This window comes from Thermobia domestica, chromosome 16, assembly GCF_964235325.1.
Source record: "Thermobia domestica chromosome 16, izTheDome1.hap1.1, whole genome shotgun sequence".
NCBI lineage: Eukaryota > Metazoa > Arthropoda > Insecta > Zygentoma > Lepismatidae > Thermobia > Thermobia domestica.
Genome location: NC_137469.1, coordinates 157198869 through 157214450, shown reverse-complemented (window position 1 = coordinate 157214450; position 15582 = coordinate 157198869). Strand labels below are relative to the sequence as shown.

General features: G+C 33.2%; 1 protein-coding gene across 3 annotated transcripts in view; it reads right to left on the bottom strand.

Annotated features, from left to right (window-relative positions):
* Window positions 1-12930: 12930 nt before the first annotated feature.
* Window positions 12931-15582, bottom strand: part of LOC145673479 (glutamate receptor-interacting protein 1-like) — a 310017-nt gene continuing 307365 nt past the window's right edge. For all 3 annotated transcript variants that reach the window (XM_081743214.1, XM_081743212.1, XM_081743213.1), the window contains exon 18: window positions 12931-14378. In XM_081743214.1, coding sequence (XP_081599340.1) covers window positions 14274-14378 — 105 coding nt within the window. In that variant the 3' untranslated portion in view covers window positions 12931-14273. The remainder of the gene's footprint in view (window positions 14379-15582) is intronic.

The following is a 15582-nucleotide window of genomic DNA, read 5'->3' as shown; positions in this document are numbered from 1 at the left end:
AGATGTTTTAACAGTTAATCCTCTTCCTAATAATGAATAAAAATAATTAATTAATACATTAAAACAGGAACTGAGCAAAGGCTCCTCTGCGGAGAAAGTACACAGAGGGAGTCCCAATAGAAATTTTGTACTGGCATTCAGTTTAATCGAACTTCAGCGACAGACAATTTTTGGGGGATTATTTCGTTTTAGGAGACCAGTTTTTTCAGAAAAAAAATGCTCCGTTCAGAACCTTTATGGTTTATATTACTGTGCGAAAAAGGAATTTTAAAAAAGGAGGCACGTTTGGGAGGTGATTCCTCTCACTACGATAAAACAAAAAATGTAGACCAATCTGGGTGCACAAATGCTTCCTTTCGGAGTTATAGGCTGCAGAAAACATGAAAAAATGAACTTTAAAGGCTCACAGCTCCAGAACTATGGGGCCTACCGTAGTCTGGTCAAGACTTCACTTAGGAACTAATATGTACCCTATCCAAATAAAAAGTTTGAAAATCCTGCGGTACTTGCGCAGCAATTTTTATAGAGGTAGTTGGTAAGTACTTTAAATTATATGCCAAATGCCTTCTATACAAATTTTTGCGAAAGTAACTTAGGATTCTGAAACATGGATGTTTGGATAGGGCACATATTGGTTCCTAAGTGAAGTATTGACCCGACTATGGTAGCTCCCACAGTTTTAGAGCTATGGACCTTTAAAGTTCATTTTTTTTTTTTTTCATGTTTTCGGCAGCCTATAACTCCGAAAGGAAGCATTTGTGCACCCAGGTTGGTCTACATTCTTTGTCTTATCTTGGTGTCAGGAATCACCTCCCAAACTTTGTGGGTGTTGTTTTGAAACACTCTGTATATATATTATATATATATATATATATATATATATATATATATATATATATATATATATATATATATATATATATAATATGTACATACATGTTTCTATTAATTCACATACTTCTCGCGGTCAGACAATATTTTGTTCCTTTCCTTTGCAAAATGACATACTTTTTTGGGGGGGTGGGAGGATACAGTACACTGTTTTAAGGGTTATTTCACTAGGTCATTCATAGGTAAAATTAAATTGATGTCATAACATCGAATCTTATGAGATTCCACAAATGATGAATTGATTTGCTTTTTAATAGGCTTATTTACAGATGACTTTCTATTTTAAATACAAGAGTTTCTATTTTAAATTTCTATTTTAAATACAGTACTAATATCCGATATAGTTTCATATAAGGTCTATCTTCCTTCTCTTCTCGTTGTTGACATCTTCTGTAGTCTGAACTGTGCTTTCCTTTTCGTAACCAAGACTTAACATACGGCTCAGGATTAAATATGTGAACAGGGCACATTTCTTTCTACATGCAAATTACAATTTAAATGAGTTGTTTTTGCCGGTATGCCATACCGGCCGATTTTCTAACTTTCGGATCATAACCGCAGTGTTCGAAGTGGAAGAAAAGCAGAGGCGGTATGTTTTATTACGATTTTTACTCAACATACCAGCTATGTAAAAGTTGAAATACAGTGAGGGTATGTTGCTTAAAGATATTGTACTTCTATTTACATAATGACTGAAAATTACTGGAGAGCTTCTCTTTAGTTACGGTAGGGGGACAATGAAGAGACTTTGATCCCTCGCCAACAACTTTCTGAAAGAAAAAATATCCTCTTATGTTGTATTATAGAGAATTATACACGTAATTGCTCAAAAACTGAGTTTCCTACGGGAAAATTGATTTATTAAAGGTATTTAGCATACTCTCCCGTGACGGTATGTCTTCATCACTGAAAAAACAGAGGCGGTATGACATACCTCCGCATACCGTCTCACTTCGACCATTGCATAACCGGTTCATACCGGTTCACTTTAAGCACTGTTCTGAAAGTGATTAGAGTAAATATGTATTTGAACAAAACCACTGACATATTTTTCATAGTAACAATCTTGAGATGAACGAAGTCTGTCTTCTACTGTTATCTCATTGTTTGAAGGTGACAGTGGTGAAACAGTTGGTCATCCTCACAAATAACTTGGTCGCTTCTTACACCAATTCATGAATAAGATGGGTGCAAATGTTGAATAATTAAGTTTTCTATTCCTTACCTTACAAAGTTAGCCATGTATTTTTTTAAAACTGTATTTAGCATATTTTAATACTTTCACTTAAATAAAGATCGCAATTGATTAAAGACTATTCGCCTTTGATTGAATTCCATCTGTAAATAAAAACACAGGACTTTTTAGCGAGAAGCAGAGAAAGGGGCAGGTTTTATTAACAACATTGTACACCTGATACGTTTAAGCTATAGGCACTTTGTGCTTGCAGGCAAATCCAGTCCCTTCAAGTCAATCAACACATGCCATTAAAAAGATATTCAATAGAACAACATGTTTCCGTATGTCTAGAAAGCCAGACACAAAGATACCACTACGCTCCCAATTTTCAAAATTATAGTGTGGGTGGAAACAGTTACTTTAATTATTTCTTTGTCACTTGAGTGCTAGAACCAGAGATAAATACAGAGGACGTCCACAAGGAATGTCTGTTCTCCTAACTAAAAATTGTGAATTTTGTGCATGCTGAAGGAATGGTACTCAGGCTCATATTACTCATACTATCGTGTTTTGTCAAATACTTTTACTTTACCTCTACCAAAAGGATGGATTTCCATAATGGCCCTAAACGAAAGAAGCGTTCTAATCAAATTTTACAAGGTAGCCCTCAAAGGCAAATTATCCACTTCTATAATCCTTTAGAAAATACAGAAAAAGATATATTCACCTCCTTTTCCCCTCAAAATGTCCACATATCGGGATTTCTTTTGTTTGTTTTCTTTTTACGTCCCATTGTTATCTCCTTTAGGCTAATTTTTGTGCCCTCTCACTACGGATCGAACCCGATACCACGTGCACCGAAGGTACGCGCTAGCTACTAGACCAGCGTAGAGCATTTCCATAATTCTCGAGTAAAAATGTATTTGAATCCTCTCCTGATTGAAACTTGAAAAAATAATTGGTGTTCACCGAGAAACAAACATTTGAAACACAAATGCAATCATTATAAAGTTTGCAGGCCTTTAATTTGATTCAAACTTACAACGTATTGCACAATATTCTGAATTATCAACCCTGAACTAATCTATTAGTCATTGACATCGTCATTTCTGCCTTTTACGGGTTGCTCCTGTTTTATAATGAAATTTAATATAAAGTAACAAATTTTTATACAATCTGCTTAATGCATGGCAGAAACACCTTGAATTGTCGATTGTGCTACGTTCTTCTTGCATTGGTAATTTCCATGTCTATATTGCTATCTACAATTCGTTTTCATTATTGGAAGAATGGTTCTATATTAAATAACAACTACAATATATAGAGTTTCTTATTAAGCACAAAGAAATCAGGCTACTTATTACATCTAAACTGCAACTTTGAAAAACCGTTGAATACAGCCAAGACTAGCACTACCATTCTGTTAAGATAATACGATTATTATCAATATTTGCAAGCATTGCATTTATCGAATGCAAAAATTTTTACGATTCCCTTACCCAGTACACAAGTAACTACTAAACTTGTGCAAGATATCCACTCTTTGTTTCATTCGTCTGATTTACACAATGTTTCTATAATCCAGCTAATATACCCTAATGGAGCAAAGCATATGAATCGAGGGAATAATGTAAAACAGCTATCACTGTATTGCGAGCGCTGATAATATTTAGAAAAATGTAAGCAAAATGCTAATACTCATCACAAAAAAACAAACCAATTTTTTAGGAAGTACTTTCGAAGAATATTATTTCCATCTTCAGCTTAGACACAATTCGAAAAGGATTTAATACATGGGGAAAAATGTAAATGGGTAAAAATAATTGAAAAGGATTTAAAATATGCGAAGTATAAATCTTCTTGTCGGACATAAACAGACATTAATGGTAACTCACTTGTCACTGTTCACTGTTGATAACTGTTTTTTATTACCTTCCAGACGGCAGAAATAAGTAGTAAAAAGACTGCTCCAACCCACATTTATGTCTCCTTTATCTAAATTGAATGTAGGTTTCTCTTTATCTATGTAATAGGCTTCTTTAATTTTTCGTTCAGTTGTTGTTTTACTTTCTCTATCAAACATGAATTAGCAATGTTATGGTTATTGTCTTTGAGATGCGATGCCAATCTGGATAACTATTGTAAGCTACGAGATTTCGATGTGCGAATATGCTCAGCTATGGTGCCACAAATATTCCTTTTTGTTTGATGCATATATATTTTATCACACTAACATTTAACCCGCTAAACATCAGTACTTTGCTGGAGATCGGTAAAAAATGCTTTAAAATTTGTAATATATTTTTCAATGGATTTCGGAGGAACTTCAGAGGCTTTGATGTTATATTTTTGCAGTATCTTCTTAATTTCTACCGAAATATGCGGCCATGTTTTAAATCATTTTCGAATTGTGTCTAGGCTGAAGACGGAAATAATGTTTTCCGAAGGTATTTCCTAGAAAATTGGTTTGTTTTTTTGCGGTGAGTATTAGCCTTTAGCTTACACTTTTTCTGAACGTAAAACAGTATTTTCTTGTATGTAATGACACACACACACACACACACACACACACACACACACACACACACACACACACATATATATATATATATATATATATATATATATTGTGGCAACACTCGTTTTTCGAGTTAATTATTTTGTATATTTTCAATTTTATTTTAATGTTTACGTTACAAGAATCGTATATTAAGGTTAAGGTGATTGTATGTTATGTATAAAATATAATGCAAGCTGCACAATGTTGTTAATTCCAGTATCAGCAGTCTGTTGTAAATAAATGTTACTAAAAATGTCTTCGTTGAAAGTCTGGCAATATAGAAAGGAAATGTAAACAATGCGTCTATTCTCGCATTAGCCAAATTCTATGCATTGTACAAAAAAAAAAATCTGTAAAATTTCACAAAATCACAAATATGCAAAAATTGCTTAAAATCAAGAAATCAGAGTGTGTCGAGAGTTGCAGTTTTTAAGTCTTAACACATGGAAAAATTTGTTTTTCCATGTGAAAAGGGGTCGCACGTGCCGACAAACAGCCAACAAGCAAACAACAAACAAACGACGGAGGTGGGACCAAGCTCAACAAAACCAAAGAATGAGAAAGGTTCTAAATCAGTCCTTGGTGTCTTAAGGATCAGTTCTTGGTATCTTCAGCATCAGTCCTTGGAGGCCATTTTAATCAGTATTTGCAAAGCAGTTCTTAGTAATCAAGTTCTTGGAGAACCGAGTTTAAATCGCCAAACAGCCAAATAACAGCAAAAAAAAATTCATCGTAAACTACATTATTTTAACAACGTAAAACGTCACATCCAAATAAGCTATTAAAAAATTTCATACCTCAATACTCGTCCTCGCAATTCAGCAATCAAAAATATCATCATAAAAAAGCTAAATTCAACACCAGGTCGTCATTAAAACAACACCAAAATCAACAAGTATGTATTACACCAACTCAGGGCTCAAAGGCTCAATACTCAACCGTTGCTATACTCGTCTGGCAAATCGTTCCTAATATCCGTTATTAAAAGCATCACAAAATCTTACAGTAAAATCTTAATTATAAAAATATAATAATATCAATTTAATAAAATTAACATATTCTTATTTAAATTTATCCCCATTAAAAAACCTCTCGCATATAAATATTAGTTTTATCCCACTCATTCTAAATGGTGAGTGGAAGGCATCCAATTACACTCAAAATTGCATCCCCAAACTAGGCACTAAATAACTGGGTTGTCATGTTGGAGACGCTGGTGGCTTACGCGCTTATATATATTGAAAATAATTTCAACTGCAAGAAACAGATATTACTTAGACATTTATTTACAACTGGGTTGAATAAAATAATAAACATTATAGAAATTATCATTAACAGTTTATTAGCTCATATTTTCTCTTAACTTTAATTATGGCACTATGTCAATTTTTAACATTACATATTTACTGGTAAATAAATAATGTGTGCATCTTATAAAATAATGATCAAGCAAACGATAGCTGCTTAATCTGAAATGGAAGAACATACTTACACAATTTCTAATAACAAACTCATTTTAAGTGCTCGGCAATCAAATTCCGATACTACTTGAACAAAAAGAGCAGAAAAATAACGTTCTTATAGTACAGTTTTTTCTTTCTTTCTTTCTTTCTTTCTTTCTTAATTCGTTACAATCAAAAATCATAAAAATTAATTTTAGTCATAAAATGTAAATTGTTATAAGTATAGATTAGTTATGTCCGCTGAATATGTCATACATAATACAATAAAATACTGTTCTGGTACATTGTACATTTCACGTTTGTAGCAGATATAAAGAATATCAAAAACAAGACTTTGCAAAATATATCTCAGTCAGTGGCGGATCCAGGGGGAGGGGGCGATCGGGGTTGCCCCCGCAGAAGAGGAAACTTTTCTTTTATTTTATATATAAATAAAACCCATTGGAGCTCTTAAAAGTAGCTCTAAGTAGCAGTATTACAACCCACCGTCCCCCCAGAAGTCCGTCCTGGATCCGCCCCTGAGCTCAGTTTGTGTAATTCAAATCTAGACGCTGAGCTAAAAAATAAATTTTGGTATTGCAGCAAATTATCCACAATAGTAACTTACAAATCAAGGAGTTTGATATATATTATTGTTGTTCTGTATCTAATAATATACATTATTAATATACAGGGTGTAGCAAAAATATGTCACGATATTTTGGGAACAGGTTCCTCACATAAAAATAACAAAAAAAAAAAAAAGTTCATATGAACCTGTGCTTAAAAGTGGATAGTTTCGGAGTTATAGGGTGCCGAAAACGTAAAACAAGTGAACTTTAAAAGTTCATAGCTCCACTACTATGGGACCTATCGTAGTCGGGCCAAGACATCATTGAGGAACTAGTATGTAAACTATCCAAATATTCATTTTTAAGAATGGTCCAGTACTTGTACAATAATATTTAGAAAGGTAGGTGGAGAGTGATCAAGTACTCCCAAACAGTCTCTCTAAAAATGATTGTGCAAGTACCGGAGATTCTGAAAGATGGACATTTGGATAATTTACATACTAGTTACTCAGTGACGTCTTGACTCGACTACTATCGCTCCTATAGTAGTGAAATTATGGACCTTTAAAGTTCATTTTTGCGCATTTTTGGCATCCTATAACTACGAAACTATATTTTAATGTGAGAAGTCTATTCCCAAAATATTGTGAGAAATTTTTTGTCACACCGTGTATGAAGTATCGTGTCCATTATTATTAATGAAATTATATATAAATATATTTATTAAATCAGCTAAAATATTTACTCTTCAATATTGTTCTGTAACATTGTAACATGTAGAATTATACTGTATGAAAGACGAGATGTACCAATCGATGGAGTGGAATACAACTTTATTGTACAGCATTCAGATTAGATAGTTTAAAGTATCAAGTACTTCAACAACATAGACAATGAAAAAAACTAATAGATATACAGGAAACATCTCGAAGTAGACAGAGGATGTGCTTAACTAATACAAAAAGCTCACCAAAGTATTACCCTAAGCCGTAAAAAAAATTAATAAAAATCAATCTTCAATTGAAATTCATTGTCTGAAGGTGTTTTTATATATCGAAACCATTATTTGTAAAAATTTTTATAAAATGAAAACCGAGAATAAAAGCTAAGAATTGCAGAAAAAGTACAAATATTTAAATGCTGTAATAATACGCATTTCAAAGCTTTTATTGTATTTATTTATTTTTTCAAGACAGAAACCACCCAAATAGCACAGTAAATACAGGTATTAACTACTGTTTTTAAAATTCAACTATATTAAGCTTTTCTATTCGTTGTTTGTTTGTTTGTTTGTTTGTTTGTTGGAATTTACCATTTCATTTCATCATTGAAGCTGTATGAGATGTGGATCTGCAGTTTAACGTGGAATTCGATCCAGCATAATGCGTTGAATGTTCTCCCACCGAGAACTGAAACCGGGACCATTTGCATTGAAGGCGTGAGTGCTAGTCACTGAATCAGCGGCGAGAGATTTCCTATTCACCCGTGGTTAACCCCTTGCGTTCTAGGTGTCATTTTCCTATGTGCGTACTGTAATACGGTTTCATTTTATGTTAAAAGACTGTCTAGACCGTTATATAGGGCATGGTTATTGTGCACCCGTGAGGAGAGCATTCACATTACTGATAAAAACAATTATTTGCATTGTGGAACATTTGGACTAAAAAAGGAAAATTCTGATGTTCTAAAGGTATTTTATTCTGCTTCAGGCTGGCAACATTGACCGGAGATTAAAGACAAAGGTCTTCCTTTTATGATCTCGAAATAGATCTCAAAGTTACTCATTGTTTATCGTCAAAACAAACATGTGTGTCGTAATTGAATTGCTGTCATCTACTGGGACAACACATCTTTTTGTCTTTTCTGTCAGTAAAGTGCTGTCACCTAAGGAGAAATAGTAGAACTAAGCCTTGCCTTGCATCCATTGATAAATTTAATCATTTCCAGGATTAATACGAACCTTAATGACGGATAAGTTTTCATGACATCTATATGGATGTCACTGGTATGTAAGCGGTTAATTCACATTTGTTAATGGTTCAGCATTTAAATTTTGATAGATACCTTTCCTACTATCTCATTTTTATAGTTATTTGTTTATTGCAATATTACAGTTGTTATGTATATATAATATGTTACTTTTCGAAAAAGCAGACGGAGGTGAATCAATTTGTTAGAACTTTACAAATCATCATCTTATAATAATGCATTACTGAAAGGAAATACAATCAATATTGTACAATTCTAATGATCAAGGAAAGACATATGTACTTTACTTAAATAATAAACGGAACGATTATGATCAAAATATTAGAAGTTATTGTTACAAGTTTATTTTGCCTGAAAGCTCCTGGATCAATCCATAACATTGAATTTTAGCATCCCTTCTGACCACTGTGATGTATGAATTGCAGACCCACAGTTTAAGGTAGAATCCGAACCAGTTCCCCCACCAAGAATTTTAAGTGTATATATAGAATATACAACGAATGTAATTGTTGACTAAAATAATATATAAATTTTATTTTTATATTCTCGCTTTTTTGACGTTTTATCTCATAAAATATAAATAGTTATATTTTCTTTTTTTTTTATATATAACAGCAATTACTATCAATGATTTGTACAAAACTAAAAATTAAAGTACAAGCACTACTACTAATAATAATATTCGCAATCGCTATTACGTTCCTCTTTTCCACAGTAAATTACATGATATTCAGAAAATGTATTATTATACATTTTCCTAAATTAGGTTGCAAATTACTACTTTAATTGTCTGGTTTAATATTTGCTATATAGTAGAGTAAGTGGAGCACATATTTATTGTTTGTATAGTCCCGTGTTCGGTTTACGTGGGACATCTGGTTCGAATCCGAGATTGAACAATAGGTTCTTGTTTCACATAGACTTACTGTTGAAGCAAGACGTTACTCACCAAATAATATTTCAGTCAGCATATCCTTTTCATTTAATGACAAAAAACCCAGAGGTAGCAGTGACTGAGTTTGGAGAATTGATGTACAAACAGTTTCGGTACCTTTTCAAGAAACATTTTATACATTTAATGATCCGTATATCGTTTTACTCTCTCTATACTTGGAAAAATTTCAATAGTTGCCATTCATTCTTAAAATTTCGCTCCACAAAGGAATATATTATTTAGAATCTACATAATGTTGAAGTAAATAACAAGTTTACATCAAAATTATATGAAAAACATTCTGGTATGATTTTTATACACAGAGCAAACAGGCCCATTCATTCAAAATCTGCACTAACCTTTAGATTAATTTCTTTTCGAGAGTATATAGAGTAGTTTAAACTGAAGAAGTTCATAAACAACAAGATATTATATTTGATTTAGACAATATTAATGTATATGCATGGATTACTACGAATGAAATAAACACTAAATGTAATAACAAGGCAATAAGTAAATCAAATAGACAGTGGATTATTTTGTTCCAAATTGGTACTTAGTATGAGCGAAGTTGCAAATAAGAATGATTTCAAAGTTTGCTATAAATCACCACTTAATACTGGCAAACTGATTTTAAACAGTATTTTGCAAATAATGCTCTCTACTGTATATAGGTATATACGAAGCTATCTGTCAGCATAATAATTCATACATTGGGATGACCAAAAGGAATATATTAGAATTAAAGAACACATTAGAGATTTTAAAAATCAAGATGTAGATATTTGTGGTATGTCAAAACAATTTAGCTCTGTTCTACTACAGTATTAAAGAAGATAAAAGAATCTATTATACAACTTCTATAGTAAAACATATAATTAGAAGGAAGAAGTCTTAGTTAAATCTGGATAATGGTAATTTAGATAAAGATTGGAATAGTATAATCAAGTGTAACTCAAAAGTTTAATTTACTGTGAAATAAAAATGCTCAAAGATGTGTTCTTACGAGCATCTGGTTTTCGAGGAAATTCGAAAAACAATATTGTCCTTGTTTATACTCCATGAGTGCCTACTGGATAGTGTATGCTCCGTTAGTTTAATATTGAGCATTAGAAAAAGATATATATTATTAAAATTTCTCTATTGAAACTTTAAGTACAGTAAAATGAAAGTAACAACAAGTATCTGGGTGGAATAGACAATTTCTAAAATGGATTATTTTGAGATTTTTTTTTCATCCTCCGAGTTAATAGATTGGTATTATTCTGTAATTCAAATAAGAATGCGATTGACTTAAGACATGTAATATTGTACTTAGTTTACTAACTTTTTGTTTTCTTTTTAAAACAGAAATAAACCGGGCCATTTGAAAGTTACAATATATTACTGTAATATCTCTCTAAACTTAAAAGTTCCATTTAAGTGTGGTTTAATTGAAAGTATAGAATTTAATATGGATTAAATACGTTAATTCAGAGATAATATTTCATCTCATATTAATATCAAGATTTGAACGTTCAATAATTATGGTTATTTATTGGAAAATATCTGATTTCATGGATGAAATGCAACGTTGCACATTATTATTATTACTTAAGAGTGAAATCAAATACTATATATATATATATATATATATATATATATATATATATATATATATATATATATATATATATATATATATATATATATATATATGTGTGTGTGTGTGTGTGTGTGTGTACATACATATATGCAACGTATGATTACCTTTATATACATTCAAACTCACTGGTTTTGGTTTTTTAGCTTATTTAAAATTTATTGTATTATACATTATGTTTACGTTGATATAATTTATACATCACGTTTCGATCTTCTTCTAGAAGACGCTACATTTCATTGAATGATGATTGTTACACACATTGCAGCACATATGGAATAAGAAAACATTAACAAATAATTTTGATGAAATAAAATAAAGATGACTGAAATTAACAGAATATTTAATATTCTAGTATTTTGAAACTTTATGAAAATTCGAAGTCAAAAGAATGAGGATATCGCAGAACATTACTGTTTGTAAACATTAGAACAACACGAGGAAATGACGGGAACGCATCCAAACTCGCAGTACTTGTACGACAGGATATAACGTACGAACGATTGCAATTTTAGTGGGATTGTGGGTACGTGAGCCCAGTAGCGTCCTCTGTTCGGTGCTCGGAGTGATACTGCGAAACAACGGTTTATGCAGCACTTAGATAGTGAAATACTGGGAAGCGAAGAGAGAGATGTGAGTGAGCGTCACTATACCTCGTTGCCATCATATTGTACAAAATGAACAGCATACTGCGTTCAAATGAAGCCGCATGGTCGGTCTATCTCCCGTACCGCCAAACTAGTTTGCCACGACAATCGTGTTAGTGTGAAAACAATGGACAAAAGAGAATTATATGCAGCGATGATTGATGATTGGGCAGTAAACCGTAATGACAACCCACCACGGGATGACATAACTTTTTCCATATGACCGTGTTATTCCGTACAGCGTTATCCACAATGTTAGCTCGATGTTAGAGCACGATAACGTGTGTACATTTGTCTAAGGCAACGGTGTCTGCCGAATGAAGCTGTGGCAGCACTTATACCTTTGTGTCGGCCTCTAATGACCTAGAACCATAAACACTCCAAGCTACAATGTGCATATGAACACCATCACTGGTATGTTGAGGGGCAGACGGTAGTATTTTCGGACAAATTCAGTTTCAATCTATCCCAAAGTGAAGGCCACGCTTTAGACGCTACGTGCAGTGAGCTATCGGGAAGCGCAATCTACAGGTGTGTATTGTCAAGCGTCGAACCAACCGAAGGGCAGATATGATGATGTAGCGTTCCATTGGACACAACACATGACCTCGACTGCTACGCAGTAAGGGCAATCTGCCTAGTACCGCTACGTCATGTAAGTTTGAGCTTCTGTGGTTTACGTCATTATGCAACAAGGGGTTATGAAGGCCAGGCGAGCTACTATTACCCAGGCAATACATATGGTACGGGACGGGTGCATAGTCTGTACAAAAACTGTACACGTGAATTAACAGAAGTGCTGCACTCGTACGCAGGTATGTGTTCACATACACATGTGCAGTGCAGATGCTGCACACGTACCGAGTACAGGCTTAACGTGTAGTGCATGTGCTGCACATGCACAATTTTATATGTGTCTAAATCTTTACATATGTACAATTGCGGTGCATGTGTAAAAGTAGAAATAGAATATGTGCATAAGGTATATGAATGTGCATTTCTAGATGTAGTGCAGATGCGTTGTGTATGTTTTGTGCTCTCTGGGTAACGTGGGCTCCGGACTGCGACCGGGGCTTGAAGTTAGTGTGTGCACAGACTATCATGGAAGATCAATTCTTATAGTATAGGCAGTCTCTATCACATTATGTCTCCTCCATCGGAGTTGGATTGCAGGATTGCGCTATCGACCCTGGTGTCAGACAAGTTCTAAAAGGTACATATCATACCCTCCCTTGTGAAAAATCTGAATTCGCGCATGGTTCATGTGTGGGATATGGTTGGTCTGCTGTACCTTGTTTGTTACAATCCTGGCGCAGTGTTGGTACCTTGTAGATCTGATACAAGCAGTGTTCCAAGTAATTCCTTAGGGGCCCATCCTACGTCTGTTTGATTCGATAGCATGACATATAGAAATTTTAGTTGCGGCATGGGAGCTTCACGTCATAGTCGTTAATTAAGGTCAGAAGTGTTGTACAGTTCTGAGAATGTATGTTTTTTCTTCCCTTGTATAGTCACCTAACAAATTTGTGACATACATTTAATTACACTCACACGTGTCTTTTTCTTTTTCTTTTTTCTTTTTTTTTTTTTTTTTTTTTTTGTATTGCAATTTTACTACACAGCAGTGTACGTCGTCAGGATATTTTGTTTTCACTTGCTAGTATTGTGTGTCTTGCATTTTTGTCGCTAGATAGCATGACCTATGAATTTTGAGTACAATAAAGCACATGATCCTTTTAGTAAGAGGTATTTGGGCTTTCCATTGAATATACACTACAGTTATTAGATTGTGATCGTTCATACATCATACCCTGCTGTATAAAACCCGTGAGTTCGCACTCCCGTTATTTTTTCGTAGAACTGCGATTTTCAGAAACAATGGTATCTATTGTCATAGCTTGATTTTTGTTAATTCGATAGAATAAACAACGGATAAAATAACTTTTGTGAGCAGGAGAAATTAATTTGCTGCTTGTGTTGCGTCTTTGTTCATTATCAATGCAAATTAACACTGCTAAGAATAATTTATTCCTTTCTTCATTCCAGGAAACTTTTTTTTTCTTATATTTTGAAACCATAACTTTACATCTTAATGCTCTTGAACACTTGCAAACACTATTATTGAAAAGATTATTTTTTGTTTCTTTATTTTATTTTATTGATTTTTATTCTTATCTTGGTTTTGGGTTGCTAATTAGTTTTCCAGAATATATATATAAAATATTATTTAACACTGATTGCTATAATTTGTCTGTAGCTATTGCTATAATTAAGGTTTTTATTGTTATCTTTTGTAGGATAATTTGCTGCAATAAAACAGAACCTTCATTTACTAATATTTTGAACCACCTATTGCCTCTTGAATCAATCTATTAAATATTACTGACTACTGTACTATCCAAATAAAATGCAAGCAGATTCAAAGGGTCTTCGTTATAGTGCCAGATGACTGTAATGAAGGAATGGTCGCCGAATGTTCTGATTCTTCCTCTTCTTCGATCCATGGCACCATTCCATTTGTTTCCTACAACACAAGAATAATTAGTGACTGTTAATCAGAACGAATCACTTTTCTAGGTTTCTATGTAAATTAAGATAAATAAGATAAATTGCTTAAATTAATTCTTCTAATATACAAATTGTATTACATTTATCTTAATATTTCCTCCTAGAACCAACAGTTTGGATTTACTTTTTTATCATTTTTAGTTCTTTTTATTGATGGTACGTTCAGTGACAAAAACCATAACTTTGGTTCTACCGAGGACTCTGGTGTTAGAATTTGCTTACCAAACATTAAGTCATGACAAAAATTAAAAATTTTCTATCATGAAAATTAATCTATACAACTAGTAAAAAGTCTCACAATAAAAGTTTATAATTTTGAGTTGTAAATGATGTATTCCTTTAATATAATGTATACTACAAAATACTAATAGCTATGAAATTGAATATTTTATTGTTAAAGTTATTTCTTCTATCTCCTTACCTCTATTACAATTAAAACAAGAACCAAGATGTTAAATTTTCATTTTATAAATGAAAACTAGCCTTCGGCTAGCTAAGGCTCCGCCCCCAGCCCCTCGCATCTCTTAAACCCACAACTCTACCTAGTATTAAGTTTCTTTTCCTATTTCAAGTACCTAAGATTTTGTGTCCCAAGAAAACGCCAATTTTAAATAACACGGGAATTTCTTCATCCCCCGTTTAGACCCCTTAAAAACTAAAATTATTCACTTTTGGCAATTCTTCTGTATTAGTTCCGAAAAGCTACAATCATGTCAAATTTCATCATTCTGATCCTGTCGGAAGTGGCTAAACATTTTGGGGTATAGATTATGTCTCATACAAAGTAACATGGGGGAGATTTTTCAGTTTTCCATAAAACCACTCTAAAGTTAGAGATTTTTATTTTTATTTTTAGTGATTTGGTAACTAATTCTATGGAAAACGTACCAACAGAGGGGGCACAGTGGCTCAGTGGTAGAGCGTTCACCTCCGGTGCTTGGGGTCCCTGGTTCGATCCCAGCTCTCGCCGTGTGGACTTTGTGGTGGACAAACACCGTGCTCGTGGGTTTTCTCGGGGTTCTCACGTTTCCTCCCACTTTCTTCATTTCACCATTTCACTCATCTCTCATCATCACAATCTCCTTTAGCCTAACTGGCATAACCATGGGACGTAATACAAAGATTTCATTTCATTTTTTACGTACAAGCATACCCAATTA